The sequence below is a fragment of the Haematobia irritans genome, chromosome 1 (genome assembly GCF_050003625.1).
Source record: "Haematobia irritans isolate KBUSLIRL chromosome 1, ASM5000362v1, whole genome shotgun sequence".
Taxonomy (NCBI): domain Eukaryota; kingdom Metazoa; phylum Arthropoda; class Insecta; order Diptera; family Muscidae; genus Haematobia; species Haematobia irritans.
Genome location: NC_134397.1, coordinates 17,658,952 through 17,675,756, shown reverse-complemented (window position 1 = coordinate 17,675,756; position 16,805 = coordinate 17,658,952). Strand labels below are relative to the sequence as shown.

Genomic DNA, 16,805 nt, shown 5'->3' with positions numbered 1-16,805 from the left:
CTGTTGTTCGTTTATAATACCTACTATATTTGTTAACAAAAGTCTGGTAACTCTAATTCATATGTTAACATTTCATAGGGAATTTGTATTATATAGTGGAGAAAGAAGAAGACAAGAAAAATTTTGTTTACATCCAAAGAAAAATTTATACAAAATAATTGTCAACACACCCAGCATTGGTTCTGGAGAATAAATGGCTGACATCGTTCTATAACAGATTTACAAACGGATCTTCTCGACTTCAAGAATAGATGTAGCTCTTGTTTATGCTACATCGCTTGTTGTGAAGGACAGCGCCATTCAATACAAATACCAAAAAAAAGAAATATACAACATAATTAAATTCGTACAAAAAATTATTGTAGTAACAAAAAACGCCAGCTAACATGCCGGGAATGTGTCGTTTATGTGCTTCTCTAAAGCCCTCAGTAACTAAAATCACCGACAAATCAAATCCTATTGCCCAAAAAATCTTACATTGTTGTCGCATTAAGATAATGGAAAGTCAAAATTCTTTACCAAAAACTGTTTGCCAGGATTGTGTAGATAATTTGGATGTAACATATAAATTCCTTAAAAAAGTGGAAGAATCTCAAAAGAATTTAAGAGCCTTTTTTGGTAGTGAAGGCCAAGCATATGACGATTCCCAAAATGATGAAGTGGACAGCATGGAGATTGTTGATGAGGTAATATGGGGGAAGGAAAATAAAAACAAGAAACGATATATAAATGATAAGCTATGAATTTGAAGTTCCGACTTGTTCTCTGTAATTACGCTATTATACAGATTTGTTATTTTTATTTGAAGATAGTCATTTCCCCATGGACCATCCTCTCGACGGGAGTAATGATTAGGGTTCGGAAACTTGGTGAGACAATTGATGGAAGACTCAGTGGTGCAATAATTGGCATGCACGACTTGCATATAAAATATCATTGGTTCAATCCTAGTTTCGACTTAACAACAAACAAATTTTCGAAGCAACTGCAGTTTATGGGCCCCTCACCGAATTGCTTAAAATTAATATATATATTGTGTCATTCGGTGAGCAGATTCCAACGAAGTGGTCCACTTTCCCCCCCTTGGGCCAGCGTTAGCCCACTTTGGACTCTGTCCATAGGAGAAAATCTTAAACCCCGGTCGAAGGCCGGCTATTTGGCCCCCCTTGGGTCTGCGTTAGCTCACTATAAAGACATGTTGTACATCAATCGAAAGGTCAGAATATAGGCTTTCAAACTGTGTAAAAAACCAAACTATATTATATATCTATAAAACTTTTTTTTTGCGTATAAAAGTGCATTGAATATGCTTTCATACGATTCCAAGTTTGTTCAGATTGAACAAGAAACAAAGGAGATATATCAATATATTTTTGTTGACCCTTCCGAGGACTATATCTCAAGACCCGGGTACTTCCCCATCTATGGGTCACTTCGTTGGAATCAATTTTTTTGGTAAATGGGAGATTTCAGGGTATCTCATAAATCTTCTATAGAAATAAAATTTTGACAAAATTGCCTATAGAAATGACAAAATTTTGACAACATTTTCTACCGAAATAAATTTTTCAAAAAAATTATAGAAATAAAATTTTAACAACATTTTCTATAGAAAAGAAATTTTAAAAGTTTTCTATAGAAATAAAATTTTGACAAAATTAAATGTAGAAATAAAATTTTGAGAAATTTTTCTTTAGAAAAAGAATTTTGAGAAAATTTTCTATATAAAAATAAAATTTTCAAAAAAGTTTTATAGAAGTAAAAATGTTGACAACATTTTATATGGAAATAAAATTATCATAAAATTTACTATATAAATAATATTTTGACAAAATTTTCTATAGAAATAAAATTTTGACAAAATTTTCTATAGAAATAAAATTTTGACAAAACTTTCTACAGAAATAAAATTTTGACAAAATTTTCTATAGAAATAGTATTGACAAAATTTTCTATAGTAATAAAATTTTGACAAAATTTTCTATAGAAATAAATTTTGACAAAATTTACTACAGAAATAAAATTTTGACAAAATAGTTCCGACAAAGTTTTCTTTAGTAATAAAATTTTCTACCGAAATAAAATTTTCAAAAAAAATTATCTATAGAAATAAAATTTTGACAACATTTTCTAAAGAAAAGAAATTTTAAAAATTTTCTATAGAAATAAAATTTTGACAAAATTTTAAATAGAAATAAAATTTTGACAAAATTTTAAATAGAAATAAAATTTTGACAAAATTTTAAATAGAAATAAAATTTTGAGAAAATTTTCGTTAGAAAAAGAATTTTGAGAAAATTTTCTATAGAAATAAAATTTTTAAAAAAGTTCTATAGAAGTAAAAATGTTGACAACATTTTATATGGAAATAAAATTATCATAAAATTTTCTATAGAAATAAATTTTTCAAAAAAATATCTTTAGAAATAAAATTTTGACAAAATTTTCTACATAAATAAAACTTTGACAAAATTTTCTATAGAAATAGTATTGACAAAATTTTCTATAGTAATAAAATTTTGACAAAATTTTCTATAGAAATAAAATTTTGACAAAATTTTTTATAAAAATAAAATTTTGACAAAATTTTCTATATAAATAAAACTTTGACAAAATTTTCGATAGAAATAGTATTGACAAAATTTTCTATAGTAATAAAATTTTGACAAAATTTTCTATAGAAATAAAATTTTGACAAAATTTTTTATAAAAATAAAATTTTGACAAAACTTTCTACAGAAATAAAATTTTGATAAAATTTTCTATAGAAATAGTATTGACAAAATTTTCTATAGTAATAAAATTTTGACAAAATTTTCTATAGAAATAAAATTTTGACAAAATTTTTTATAGAAATAAAATTTTGACAAAACTTTCTACAGAAATAAAATTTTGATAAAATTTTCTATAGAAATAGTTTTGACAAAGTTTTCTTTAGTAATACAATTTTGACAAAATTTTCTATAGAAGTAAAATTTTGACAAAAATTTCTATAGAAATACATTTTTGACAAAACTTTCTATAGAAATAAAATTTTGACAAAATTTTCTATAGAAATAGTTTTGACAAAATTTTCTATAGTAATACAATTTTGACAAAATTTTCTATAGAAATAAAATTTTGACAAAAATTTCTATAGAAATACATTTTTGACAAAACTTTCTATAGAAATAAAATTTTGACAAAATTTTCTATAGAAATAGTTTTGACAAAATTTTCTATAGTAATAAAATTTTGACAAAATTTTCTATAGAAATAAATTTTTGACAAAATTTCCTATAAAAATAAATTGTCGACAAAATTTTCTTTGGAAATAAAATTTTCTATAGAAATAAAATTTTGCCATAAATTTCTGTAGAAATAAAATTTTTCTTACCTATATTTCGAATATTTTTTTATTGCAAACAGATACCTTTCCACGAAACTGGAAGCAAACGAAAGTCAGAAACTAACCGTTGGACAAAAACTACAATGGAAAATAATATTGGTAAGCTTTATAAATCCACCATAAATCTTTTTATATATTTTTTGAGAACAACTTTAGCATATTCTTTCATGTTTTACAGGATCTAAACATTGTAAATGCAACGACCTATTATCTAAAATTGAAGATATGAAAGGTAAATAGTCCATACCTAATTGGATTTGGCTATAGTATGAATGAATGTTTAGTATTGCCTCTATCTCTTTGTAGCTCAAATAAATACTCTTATTGATGGTAGTAAAGAGCAAAGAACTATGTTAAGAAAACATTTAAAATATGAGCCAATTGAATTACGCAGCGAATTTCCTATACACACAGAAGAAATGTTATTGGTACTCAACGAATCCATAAATGCAAGCAATAACGTTGATTATGTAGGTGTATTGAAAAATCACATTTCGTTATCTCAAATTGTATCTGCATTATCTCTCATTTAGGTAAATACTATTCACTCCATATTGCATCCAGCTGGTGTTGGGAAAAATCTAAAATTTATCTTAGGTATCAATCTTATCATGGAATACAACATTGATGGTGTACATGGCAAAAAGAGTCTCAAGCGTTTAGAGAACTTTTACAAGGTTTTGTTAGGTAAGAAATTCAAAAACCAAATAAATAAAAGTCTGCTATTCATATTGGCAATTCCAACACCAAACGCAGTGACATTGAATTTGGTCAAACTATTGAACTATGAGGTTTCTTTTTACTGGAATTTTGACTGTAAATGTATACTTTTCATTTTAGCTGCCATCCCAAACCCCCCAAATAATAATGCTCCTGCAGAAGATCAGCTACGAAAAGCCATACAACTGGTAAAGAAACGTACATTCAGGTCAAAATGCGTATCGAAAAAAAATGAAAGCATGAACGGAAGCACGAACGAAAGCACGAACGAAACCATGAACGAAAGCATAAGTGATAACATATATGATAGCATAACGGAAACTATAAATGCGTATACAAATGAAACTAATGATTTTACGTCACATCCAATTGAACAGGTCATGGTCCCCAGTTTGGGACAATAAAAACCACAAAAATCTTGCATGATAAATTTATTTTTTACTCGTTATTTGGTAGGAAAAAGAAAACAAATAAGGAAACAGTTTCTTTTCATTGATTTTCAACGTTCGAATTATGCTTCTGTGGAGCCTATTCGTAGGATATGCATTAATTTTAATTCATTGATGTGATGAAATCCAGAATTTTACCATATTTGGATAACTAAGGGCGTTTTCGATTCGCTAAAAATATGTTGCCTTGGTGTTACACTACTTTTTTCCCTAATTGACATTTCGCCCAAATGATAGTGTAATTCTAAAGTTATTGTTAATTTATAATATTGTGAGGTATAAAGGATCCAGAATCTATGACAGTGTCCTTGATATGTTGCAATCAATTTCGAGAATGTTGCACTTTTTTCCCAATCGAAATCGCCATAATACATTTTTTTGTTGAATAACCTAGTATTTGGTCTTGTGATGTAATATATCCGGCTGATCCCTCTGTCTCCACCCCGCTATGGTCCGGATCATGGTTAGGTTAGGTGGCAGCCCGATGTATCAGGCTCACTTAGACTATTCAGTCCTTTGTGATACCACATTGGTGAACTTCTCTCTTATCACTGAGTGCTGCCCGATTCCATGTTCAGCTCAATGACAAGGGACCTCCTTTTTATAGCCGAGTCCGAACGGCGTTCCACATTGCAGTGAAACCACTTATATAACTTTTGAAACCCTCAGAAATGTCACCAGCATTACTGAGGTGGGATAATCCACCGCTGAAAAACTTTTTGGTGTTCGGTCGAAGCAGGAATCGAACCCACGACCTTGTGTATGCAAGGCGGTTTCAAACCAATTAAATATTTAATTGGCTCGATTTCTTGTTTTTTGTAAGTCACACTTGAAGCAGTGTGCGATAACGTTTTCTTCGATGGGTACAATAAAAAATTGGATGAGTGGGTAATTAAATTCGTGAAAAAAGTAAATCGACATCATATGGCTATCTGGGTGATAGGTAGAAAGAACATAAAATTTTTTTGCAAAATTTTATTTCTATAGAAAATTTTGTCAAAATTTTATTTCTATCAAAAATTTAGTCAAAATTTTATTTCTATCAAAAATTTTGTCAAAATTTTATTTCTATAGAAAATTTTGTCAACATTTTATTTCTATAGAAAATTTTGTCAACATTTTATTTCTATAGAACATTTTCTCAAAATTTTATTTCTATAGAAAATTTTCTCAAAATGTTATTTCTATAGAAAATTTTGTTAAATCTTTATTTCTATAGAAAATTTTGTCACAATTTTATTTCTATAAGAAAAAAATGTTCAAAATATTATTTCTATAGAAGTTTTGTCAAAGTTTTATTTCTATGGAAAATTTGTCAAAATTTTATTTCTATAGAACATTTCGTTAAAATTTAATTTCTATGGAAAATTTTGTCAAGATTTTATTTCCATAGAAAATTTTGTCAAAATTTTATTTCTAGAAAATTTTCTCAAAATTTTATATCCATAGAAAATTTTCTCAAAATTTTATTTCCATAGATTTTGTTAACATTTTATTTCTATAGAAAATTATGTTAAAATTTTATTTCTATAGACAATTTTGTTAAAATTTGATTTCTTTAAAATATGTTGTCATAATATTTTTCTATAGAAAATATTGTCAAAATTTTATTTCTATAGAAAATTTTGTCAACATTTTATTTCCATAGAAAATTTTGTAAAAAAAATGTTTCACAATTTACCAAATGTGTGTTCTTTTTAGAGAATCCAAGTAATTCTCTTCGTATTTTATGCGCCTTGCAGACTATAAGTTTATCCGGACGGTAGTGGTCGTGTCGAACATCTATCTATCTATATATATAAAATTCAATCTATGTTTGTTTATTTGTTTGTTTGTATGTTCCGAGTTGACTCCGAAACGGCTGAACCGATTTACTGGAAACTTTCAGAGATCGTAGGGGGCGTTCATGTGGTGAAAATAGGGGGATCTCCCCTTTGTCGGACTTTTTGAAAATTGGACCAAAGTTGACCGATTTTCTTGAAATTTTCATTGCATGTTGGGGTTGGCATCTAGATAAAGATCCGATACTTTATATTTCGATATTTGGATGCGGAGGGGACCTCCCCTTTGTTCAACTTTGTTTAAAGTACAGTGAAAAAACTAAAATTCTCTAAATTATCTGAGATTTACAGAGAACATGGGGTGAGGTTATGGAATTAATATGGGGTACCTGATGATTTCATATGTGGACAAGGAGGGGGACCTTCCCCTTGCCCTACTTTTTGAAACTTGGAACAAAATTATGCGATTTTCTTGAAATTTTCATTGAATGTTGGGGTTGGCATTTAGACAAAAATCCGCCTCCCCGATATTTTGTCGGGGAGGGGGACCACCCCTTTGCCCGACTTTTTTTTTTAAAGTACAGTGAAAACAAAACTAAACTTCCCCGACTGAAATTTTACGGAAAAAATGGGTGAGGTTATGAAATGTATTTCAGGTTCCAGATTTTTTTAATAAAAACAAAAGGGCATAGGGAGACATCCGCTTCTCTTAAGTACATACAGAGAAACAAATAAACTTTACCGAGTTACTTGAAATTTACAGAGGACTGGGGAGAGGTTATTTGGACGGAAGAGATGCCGCCCCTTTAGGCTTATAATTTGCTTGACATTTTCTGGGACGTTTACAAAAGATACGCCACATCACTTTTATATATTTGGTCGGAGGTCCTCCTCTAAAACTGCAAAAAAAATAAAACAAAAATTCTTAAGTTTTCTTGAAATTTACAAAGGCAGTGGGGGAAGATTATGAACGAAGAGGCAACCTTCCTTGCCCCACACTTGAAGGAAAGTTTCAAGAATTTTCAGGGAAACTTAGTCGATATTATATCCGGGACAGTGACGTCCCTTTAAAACAATAGAGAAAAATTTTAACATCTCCGATCTACTTGAAATTTACAAGGAACGTGGGAGGAGGTGATTAAATTTGTACATGATTTTTAAATTAGTATATAATTTTTCGATATCTGGTTGGGGAAGGGGAAAATTGAAATAAACTTTGTCGATTTACTTCGATAGAATTTATAGGGACCATTGAGTAGTTGTGAAATTAATATAGGGTACGTGATAGTCCGATATCAGGTCGGAGTGGAGCGAAGGTGGGGAGAGGGTTCCCTTTTGTTCGTTTTTTTTCTTAACTTGAAAGTAGAGGGTTGTCCGTAAATGGGAATCGGTACATAATTTTATGATTTTTGAACGAGCTTCTGCCAGACTTATTTTTAGTAAAGAACTTAAATTTACATGAATTTGGCAGCCAGCGTAGAGGGTGCATCATTTTCCAACATTTTAGCAAATGTTAATGTGGTAACATTTTTTACTACTTTTGCTTTTTCCGATTTATTGGATGGGAAACAGTAATTATTTGTATGTTATTATAACATAGTGCTTAATTTTCGGATATGTTGAGGAGGAGGATATCTTCCCTTGATAAACCACACTTAAAATTCACAAGAAATATAGAGATTGTCCAACTACTTGAATACAGAAAATTATTTAAAAAAATTGGTGGAAAGGGTACACCCTCTCCCCGACATTTTTTAAGACGAACCGTTTTACATATGCATATCCGCCGTATTTGTACCTATAAACGAAGTTAACCCCAAATGTTCCTACAAAAACGCTTCGGAAGGCGCAGTGAAGCGGGCCGGGTTACGCTAGTATTCCATATATTAGCCACATTATAAGTTAAGTCCGAAGGCTTAATCGATACCGCTGCATGTTTATGGGATCGATAACACATTTACCGATTATTTAGTCATCAACCAATTGTCGTATCGATTGGACGTATTGTCAGATTCTTTACAAATACAAACATTCCGAAAAACTTATAGTCTGTAAGACGCATTATGAGTTGTACTGTTAAAATTAACTTTTTTTAATAACGTAAATATTCCTTCCATCCAACAAATCTGGCATCTCTCGTTACCCTTACCCAATAAACACAAACGTTTGAAAAATACTAAAATGCAATAATTTTTCAAACATTTTTTCAAAGGATTAGGGTAATATTCAAGTTGAGAAATTGTTGAGAAAATCGCGTTCTCAACAAAAAACAGACATTACCCTCAACAGTAAAATTCAACACAATAGCAATAATCTCTCAATTGTAATCCTCAAATTGAAATGCATTGCTACTCAATAATTTCTCAAACAGTTTCCAATGTGAGACAAATTAAAAATTAATATTGCTGCGAATATTTTCTAACCACAATTTGCATGAAAGTCAATCCCAGTTCTTACTGAAAGTCAACACTAAATTTCTAGTGATTTTGTACATTTTATTAATTTTTTCGTTAAAAATATAATAATATTAAAAATAACATTAACAATATATAAAAATAATAATATGTTATAATACCAATCAAAACATAATTATCTTATTAAAGGTATTAATAGCTAAAACTATCAATACAACTTTAAATAACTTAAACATTTTTCATGTATAATTTCCCCCATAATGTTGGTGTCACATAACTGTTAATTAATTAATTATTAATTAATATGCTGACAATTTCAAATAATTACTATCGAGGAACTTGATGGCCTGCGTGTTAGAATAGATTCCATCAAGAGGAATTCACAAAATATCAAACTGATGACGGAATGTAAATTGATGTAATGCACATTTTCATCCAGAAGTCCTTGATTTAGGAACTGTTGCACTTTGTTTTGTTGTTGTTGTAACAGTTTATTGTGATCTCATCCATTTCATGTTATACGCTTGGTACATCAGCTTGTTGGCAGATCAAGGAACTCTGCGACTAAGGTGTGGTGTGTCCAGAGTGATCTGGTGGTAAGTCGGGTTGGTTTGGCTGGACAAGAGAAAAGATGACGCGTGTCGTGTGGCCCTTGGTTGCAAACTGGACAAACGTCAGCTACGCTGCTATCAATCACCGATAAGTAGGAATTGAGGCGGCTGCACTTGCCTGATCTTAATTGGGCCAAACCTACCCTAGTCTGCCGTGGGAGGTCTCTTTCCTCCGGTGCTATGGGCGGTGGTCGGACTCCAAGAACAGGATTAACCTTGTAGCTTCTCACCGCTTCAGCTACAGTATCCTCATGAATCCTGTTCAAACCTGCCTGGTACGCTGCTTGATCTATAGGCTCTCTTTTATAGCGCTGGATCTCGCGCTCTAGATTATGTATATCAACCCTTACGTTCCTGGGTGGTGGTTGTGTATCCATAAGATGGTGGTTTGGATGATTACTTTGTTTTAATTGGTTGCACTTTGCAAGTTTTCTGGAATCTTTTCTTTGTTGTTTCCTTCATCATTTTTTCACCGGCCAACATCTTCCAAGAATATAACATACAATGATTTTAGTTTTCTGCAAAACAATCGAGTTTTGTGATTTCCATTACGTTTTCATTTCACTTTTTATTTTGACTTACCAATTATAATTACCGTTTTGGATTAATTTCAGTTTTATGTCAATAAAAATAACTGACCACGTACTTCGTGGCACAAAATGTATTGAAAACCACAAAATTCCTCAAGAACGTTGGTGTCACAAAATTGTTGTAAAACTCATTAAAATTCGGGAAATTAGCAAGGAACTTGATGACTAGAGAGTTAGAATAAATTTCCAGCAATTTCAATTCACAAAATATCAAATTAAACCGATGATGCGATGTAAATTAAACTATAGGCGTGATGCGAATTATCACCCAGTAGTTGATATGGAAAAGCATAAATACCAAGTTTAATTCATTGTACTTTGATTTATGGAAACTTTCTCTTTTCGATAAGCCACCATCATTTTTCATTGGTCAACCTCTTAATGTTTCCAAGAATGCAGCATCCAAATATTTTAGTTTTCTGCAATGAGATTTAAATTTAGTGACTTCTCTAAAGTGTTGATTTAATTTTTCATATTGACTTACCAATTATTATAAACTATTTGAAGCAGTTCCAGTTACTTGTCCAACATTTTTTCATCGGTCAGCTTTTTAATGTTTTAAAGAACGTAGAGTCCATAATTTTAGTTTTGGGCAAAGAGATATAATTTAGTGTCTTCCTTAAAGTTTCATATCATTTTTTATTTTCACTTACGTATTATTAGAAACTATTTGGAGTAAATTCAGTTTTTTGTCTAAAATGTTTTTTATTTCTTTCAATTGACCACGAACTTCGTTGCACAAACAAGTATTGAAAACCACATGGTTTTTTCGTTGCATTTTAGGGTAGTGTTTTGTCAAAGTTTTCTCATATGATCTTCAACCCCTTTTCAAAGATTTCGTCAATATTTTGGCAAATTGGAAGTAATTCGCAAACAATTTGAAGATGTATTGAATATGAGCTGTTTCAAGTCAAGTTGAATTTATGTTGATAATTATAGTTACCCTCAAATTGAAAAGTTGTTGCATTTGAAAAACGCTCATCCTGTGTTTATTGGGTAGTTTCAGCATAGAAGTATGGCATCCTGTTAACGTTTCACGGTGAATTTCTTAGAAAACAAAGAAGAAGATAGTAAAACAGTAATTTTGTTTATAAAAATCGTAAATATAGAGTGAATTCGTGCCGCAAATATCCTGCAAATAATGGCTGGAATGTGCCGATTGTGTGCCTCTTTAAAGCCATCATTAACTAAAATAACCAGCAGCTCTGATGAAAATGCTGAAAAGATATTGTTTTGTTGTCGCCTTCATATTCTCGATTCTGGTCCACTACCAAAAACAATATGCCAGGAATGTATAGAGAAACTGGATAAAACATATCAATTTCTTAAACAAATACAAGATTCTCAAAAGAATTTACGAGCCTTCTTTGACATTGAAGCGGAAGAAAATGAGGACGATATCGGACCAGGACCTTCATTCACAGTGGCCGATGTGCCCTCATCAACTAGTAAAAGACGCAAAACAAGAGAATACATAATATCCGAATGTTTAAATGTTAAGCAAGAAGATGACGATCCTTTAGCTGACTTGCAGAGAAGATATATACAAAGTGAGGATGACCAGGATGATAGTATGGATGTTTCGGATGAGGTAAATGCTACGAAGTATATCGGCTTGTACCCATATCAGAGTGATCTGGTGTTTTGTCGGCTATGTTTAGCAGAGCAAGCGAAAAGGTGTGGCCCTTGGTTATAGATAGGACCTACGTCAACTATCCTGTCTTATCTTAGTTGGAGCAAAGCTTCCCTATTGGGCCGCGCGAGGTTTCTCTCCTCCGGTTCTATGGGCGGTGGTTGGGTTCAGAGAACAGGATTGTTCTCGTAGCTACTTACCGCTTCAGCTAAAGTATCCTCGTAAATTCTGTTCAGACTTGCCGGGTATGCTGCCTGCCATTCCGGAGTGGTACTTGCTTGCCCATAAGATGATGGTTTTGATGATTACTGTGTTGACAGGAGATAGATTTTATACTTTAGAAAATTTTGTCAAAATTTTATTTCTATAGAAAATTTTGTTAAAACTTTATTTCTATAGAAAAATTTTTTTAAAATTTTATTTCTATAGAAAATTTTATCTAAATATTACTTCTATAGAAAAAGTTCTCAAAATTTTATTTTATTTTCTAAAAATTTTATTTCTATAGAAAATTTTGTCAAAATTTTATTTCTACAGAACATTTTGTCCAAAATTTTATACCTATGGAAAATTTTGTCCAAAATTTTATGTCTATAGAACATTTTGTCCAAAATTTTATGTTTATAGAAAATTTTGTCCAAAATTTTATGTTTATAGAAAATTTTGTCAAAAATTTTATGTCTATAGAAAATTTTATCCAAAATTTTATGTCTATAGAAAATTTTGTCCAAAATTGTATTTCTATAGAAAATTTTGTCCAAAATTTTATTTCTATAGAACATTTTGTCCAAAATTTTATTTCTATAGAACATTTTTTCCAAAATTTTATTTCTTTTTTGAACACCTGTTTCTTAATGAAGGAGTTGCCATCAATTGTTGCGAAATACTATTTCGTGTGTTGATTTCTCGCTTATATACTTAACCTCCGATGTTGATGTACATCTGCGTGTGCTCATGTCTGGGATTGATACAATCCATACTGCTTTTCCTAAAAGAAGAGTAAAGTTTTCCAATAACAGTCGTGATGACTGGATTAAGTCTCCCCTTGTACGCTACCACCAGTCATTGGCTGATATAGCTTACAAAACCTTTCTTCGTGACAGGAATCACGAGAATTGGTCAAGTTATTGTAGGGCCAGAAATCGTGCCAAAAATGTCAAAAGAAGATTAAAGAGGAATTGTCATGCCGCTATGTTTGATCGCTGTGGACACCCAAAGGCATTTTGGAGCATAATTAGGGATAACGGTATAATTGGAGAAATATCTCCAACTCTACAGCTAATTTTATTAGTGCTGATGATTTGAATGAGGAATTTGTAAGTAACCAATTAAGTGTCGTGGGGGACTTTGGATCGTTTTTAACTTCTTCACTTGGTGAAGCGGGATTTTCATTCAACTGTGTTACTATTAACGATGTCATTTGTGCTTTTTCGTTCGTTAAGTCGAATGCTTCTGGAAATGATGGATTTCCACTTAAATTCTACAAAATAGTAATACTCTATATCGCCGACCACTTCCTTCATTTGGTCAACACCATTATCATGACCTCTAAGTTCCCTCGAGAGTGGAAAACGGCAAGAGTGTGTCCGATTAAGAAAAAGTCAAATCCGAATTGTCAGGAGTATAGGCCAATAGCGCTAATGCCTGTTTTATCTAAGGTATTCGAATATATTTTGAAAAAGCAACTTAATGATTATTTGGAATTTAACAATTTGCTTTCCAATTGTCAATGTGGCTTCAGAAGTCATAGAAGCGCAGCGATGTTACTGCTTGGACTAACCGACGCTATAAGGGGGAATTTCACGCATGATAAATTATGCGTTTTACTTTCGTTAGACTTGGAAAAAGCTTTCGATCGTGTGGATCATTTGATATTGTTAAAAAAGCTTCACAAATATTTCGGCTTCGGCTTTAGTGCCTGCAAACTTCTTGCTTCATACCTTACAGGTAGGAAGCAATATTTCCAGATCAATGGGAAAATATCAAATATATTGTCGGTAAGGAGTGGAGTCCCTCAGGGCTCAATTCTTGGGCCAATGCTTTTCATACTTTTTGTTAATGATTTATTTACAAGCCTTGATATGTTTTGTTCCCCTTTTTCGTACGCAGACGATGTTCAGTTGCTTTTTCGGGGGGATGTTAAGAATATAGATGTCTTACAAGCTAAGATTGATTTTGTAACTAGTAATTTATACAGTTGGATGTGTCTCAATAATCTTTCCGTCAATGGTTCTAAGACAAAAGCATTGATTTTTTCATCTCATCCTGATATTGGACTAACTCTCTCTTACAATGGGTGTAATATTGAGGTTGTACACCATTTGAAATGTTTGGGTGTTACCATTGACGATAGACTTTCATTTGATGTACATATAGACAATGTTGTTAGTCATACGAATTTGACTCTACGCCAATTGTACAACTCTGATTTGATGCTGCCATTTTCATTAAAGAAAAGACTTGTACTGCTTTGGCAATGCCCAATATTCTATACTGTATTGAGGTTTTTTGTGGCACAAATGCTGGTAACATAAGGGAGGTTAAACTAGCAATTCATAGAATAGTCCGTTATCTATATTCACTTCGTCGATATGACCATATTTCTCCTCATGCCCAGGATTTCCGTGGGTGCCCATTTTCTAGTTTTATTGACTTTAGGTCACTTGTTCTTTTCCACAAGATTTTCAGTGCTCAGTCATCTCGATTTCTCGTGGACTTTTGGCCGCTCGCGGCGAAATCAGATTGTTATGCCGCTTGCCAGAGGTTATATGGATAAGTCATTTCAGTCTAGAATCGCCAGATCATATAATTGTCTCCCTACTAACTTAAAGGATTTCTCGATTTCTGATTCGACTTATCGAAAAAAATTACTCGATCATCTTGGATCATCTACATGAAGGTTATCCAACCTCGTGTTAGTAGTGTTGCTTTGTTGTGGTTGATTTAATATTATTAATTAATTTATTTTTATACTATTTTATACATATTTATATTTATTAATTAAATTATTTTTATACTATTTTATACACACAAAAATTTTTTTTTCTGATTCAATCACGAAATTAATTGATCCAATTAATTTTTAATTGAAATGTCTTCAATCACAGAAATGATAGTATCAATTAAAAAATTAATTGAAGGTCAATTAAAAAGTTAATTGATCCAATTAAAAAATTAATTGATACTATTATTTTTATGATTGATTTTTGTTTCAATTAAAAAATTTGTTAAATCAATTAAATTTTTAATTGAATATTTTTTTAAAACTCAATTAAAATTTTAATTGGAAAAATTTTCGTGAAATTTTTTTGTGTGTACACATTTATATTTATTATATACACGCATACACGCATATGTTCTCACATTGTCATAACTTTATTTGTACTTTATTCATAGTAGTCCGTTGTAATTTATATAAATTGGCCGCTAAGTGGCTTCAAATTACATGATGAAAATAAAAATAAAATAAATAAATAAAATAAACATGTAACCCTTAATTTTCTTAAATATGAAAATACGCTTTATCTCCTAACCCTATTTCAATGATACCCAACAAATGCTTATGTTTACTAATTCAGTAGGGGTGGTTTAGGGTATGATATAGTCGGTCCCGCCCGACTTTCTACTTTACTCACTTGTTTAGAGATTTAGAATTAAGCAAGATTTAGAATTAAGCAACGAACATTTTCATATGACCTTATGTAGTATACCCAAAGCTGGTCCACATTATATGGGACTACAATCTGATATAGTCCGAAAAATAATTGAGAATATCAAACAGATTAATTATATTTTGTACTGATCTTCTATTCTAATGAAACTTATTTTGTTACTCACAAACAGTCATCATCAATGGAGGCATCAAGAAACACTCGAAGTTCGGGAAGGCGCAATCAATCGAAAACATTAAAAGAATCAAACACAGGTACCCATTTTCTTTACTTTAAATTTATAAGAAGAAAAAAAAAACAATCATTGTTTTTCTAAAGCTCTAAACTCCTCTATACATATTTGTGTAAACTTTTCAGTTTCCAGTCATTGTAGATGTAATGAACTAGTATCTAGGATGAAAGCCATGAAAGGTAAGATTTCTACAACCAAAATTTAATAATCAAAAATTAAAAAAATGTGTTTCTTTCTTTGAAAACAGCTCAAATGAAAATTCTTATCGATAATAGCAAAGAGCATAAATATATGCTAAGTAAACACTTTACCCGAGATACCTTGGAAATACGCAGTCAATTTCCTATACAAACATCACAAAAACTAGAGGAAATCAATGAGTCCATAAACGAAGATAATAAAGCTGAATATGTAAGCAATGAAAACAAAGCCAACTTATGCGTTTATTAATCGCAACCTTTTCTCAATGTATTGAATAGTTGAAAATCCTGCGTTCCCTGCTACATCCAGCTGGTGTTGGCAAAAATCTTAGATATGTCTTAAATGCCAAAGTTACCTTGCAGTACAATATTGATGGTGTACATGGTAAAAAGGGACTAAAACATTTAGAGAACTTTTACAGTGTTTTATTGGGTAAATAACGATTAAAGAGTATTATTTGCTTCGCTTCGCTAACATGTAAAAAAAAACATTATACATTTCAGCTGCAATACCAAATCCTCCAAATCATATTGGTCCTGCCGAGGATCAATTGAGAAAAGCCATAAATTTGCAAAAGAAACGAGAATTCAAGACAATATGTGTGATGAGAAATAAAAACGTAAAAAAAGAGCTCAATGAAGTTCGTAGATATAATTTCCAAGCTAAGAAAGTCATATGTACGCCAATTGAAGAGGACACTGTGGGCTCAAATTCGGAGCAGTAGTTTATGTTATATGTACTTTACCATATTTATTTAATTCTTTGACATTGCTAAATTTAATTTTTTTTTAAGAGAGACAGTCCACACAGAGACAAACAACAAAGATAGTCTTCTGTCTTTGTTCTGTTTTTTCTTTCTTTGTAAAAAACAGAACAAAGAAATAAGACAATTAAAAAAGAAATAATGAAAAAAAAATTAAAAATTAAACTTAACAAAATTTTATTATTTTCAATTAAACAATCATAATTGCTTAAAGTATTCTAAAAGTTTGTCCTTCAAAATTATCGCGTTACTGGTGGTTTGCAGATCATGAGGAAGAGAATTCCAGAGACGTACGACAAACATTAAAAATTGCCATTCAAGAAGCTTTGAAAAATAACAGAGAATACCTATG

At 31.1% G+C, this 16,805-nt stretch overlaps 2 protein-coding genes and 1 long non-coding RNA gene across 4 annotated transcripts; 2 read left to right on the top strand and 1 right to left on the bottom strand.

Moving 5' to 3' along the window:
• The first annotated feature begins 84 nt into the window (after nt 1–84).
• LOC142220382 (uncharacterized) lies at nt 85–4,538 on the top strand. The gene is made up of 6 exons (XM_075289481.1): nt 85–686; nt 3,409–3,487; nt 3,567–3,620; nt 3,695–3,858; nt 3,922–4,075; nt 4,229–4,538. The coding sequence occupies exons 1-6, from the start codon at nt 387–389 to the stop codon at nt 4,510–4,512; spliced, it is 1,035 nt and encodes a 344-aa protein (XP_075145596.1). The 5' UTR covers nt 85–386; the 3' UTR covers nt 4,513–4,538.
• Nucleotides 4,539–9,647: 5,109 nt separating this feature from the next.
• On the bottom strand, nt 9,648–10,799 carry LOC142220381 (uncharacterized). Of its 2 annotated transcripts, XR_012717863.1 has the most exons (4): nt 10,607–10,799; nt 10,438–10,499; nt 9,946–10,372; nt 9,648–9,881 (listed from the first exon to the last, which is right to left on the bottom strand). It is a non-coding gene; the product is annotated as an uncharacterized LOC142220381 (long non-coding RNA). The 2 variants fall into 2 exon arrangements; XR_012717862.1 differs by having other exon boundaries at nt 10,438–10,796.
• A 202-nt stretch (nt 10,800–11,001) lies between these two features.
• LOC142220380 (uncharacterized) lies at nt 11,002–16,628 on the top strand. The gene is made up of 6 exons (XM_075289480.1): nt 11,002–11,544; nt 15,430–15,511; nt 15,615–15,668; nt 15,737–15,900; nt 15,969–16,122; nt 16,194–16,628. Exons 1-6 carry the CDS (start codon nt 11,095–11,097, stop codon nt 16,412–16,414), a joined length of 1,125 nt encoding a protein of 374 aa, XP_075145595.1. The 5' UTR covers nt 11,002–11,094; the 3' UTR covers nt 16,415–16,628.
• The last annotated feature ends 177 nt before the right edge of the window (nt 16,629–16,805 follow it).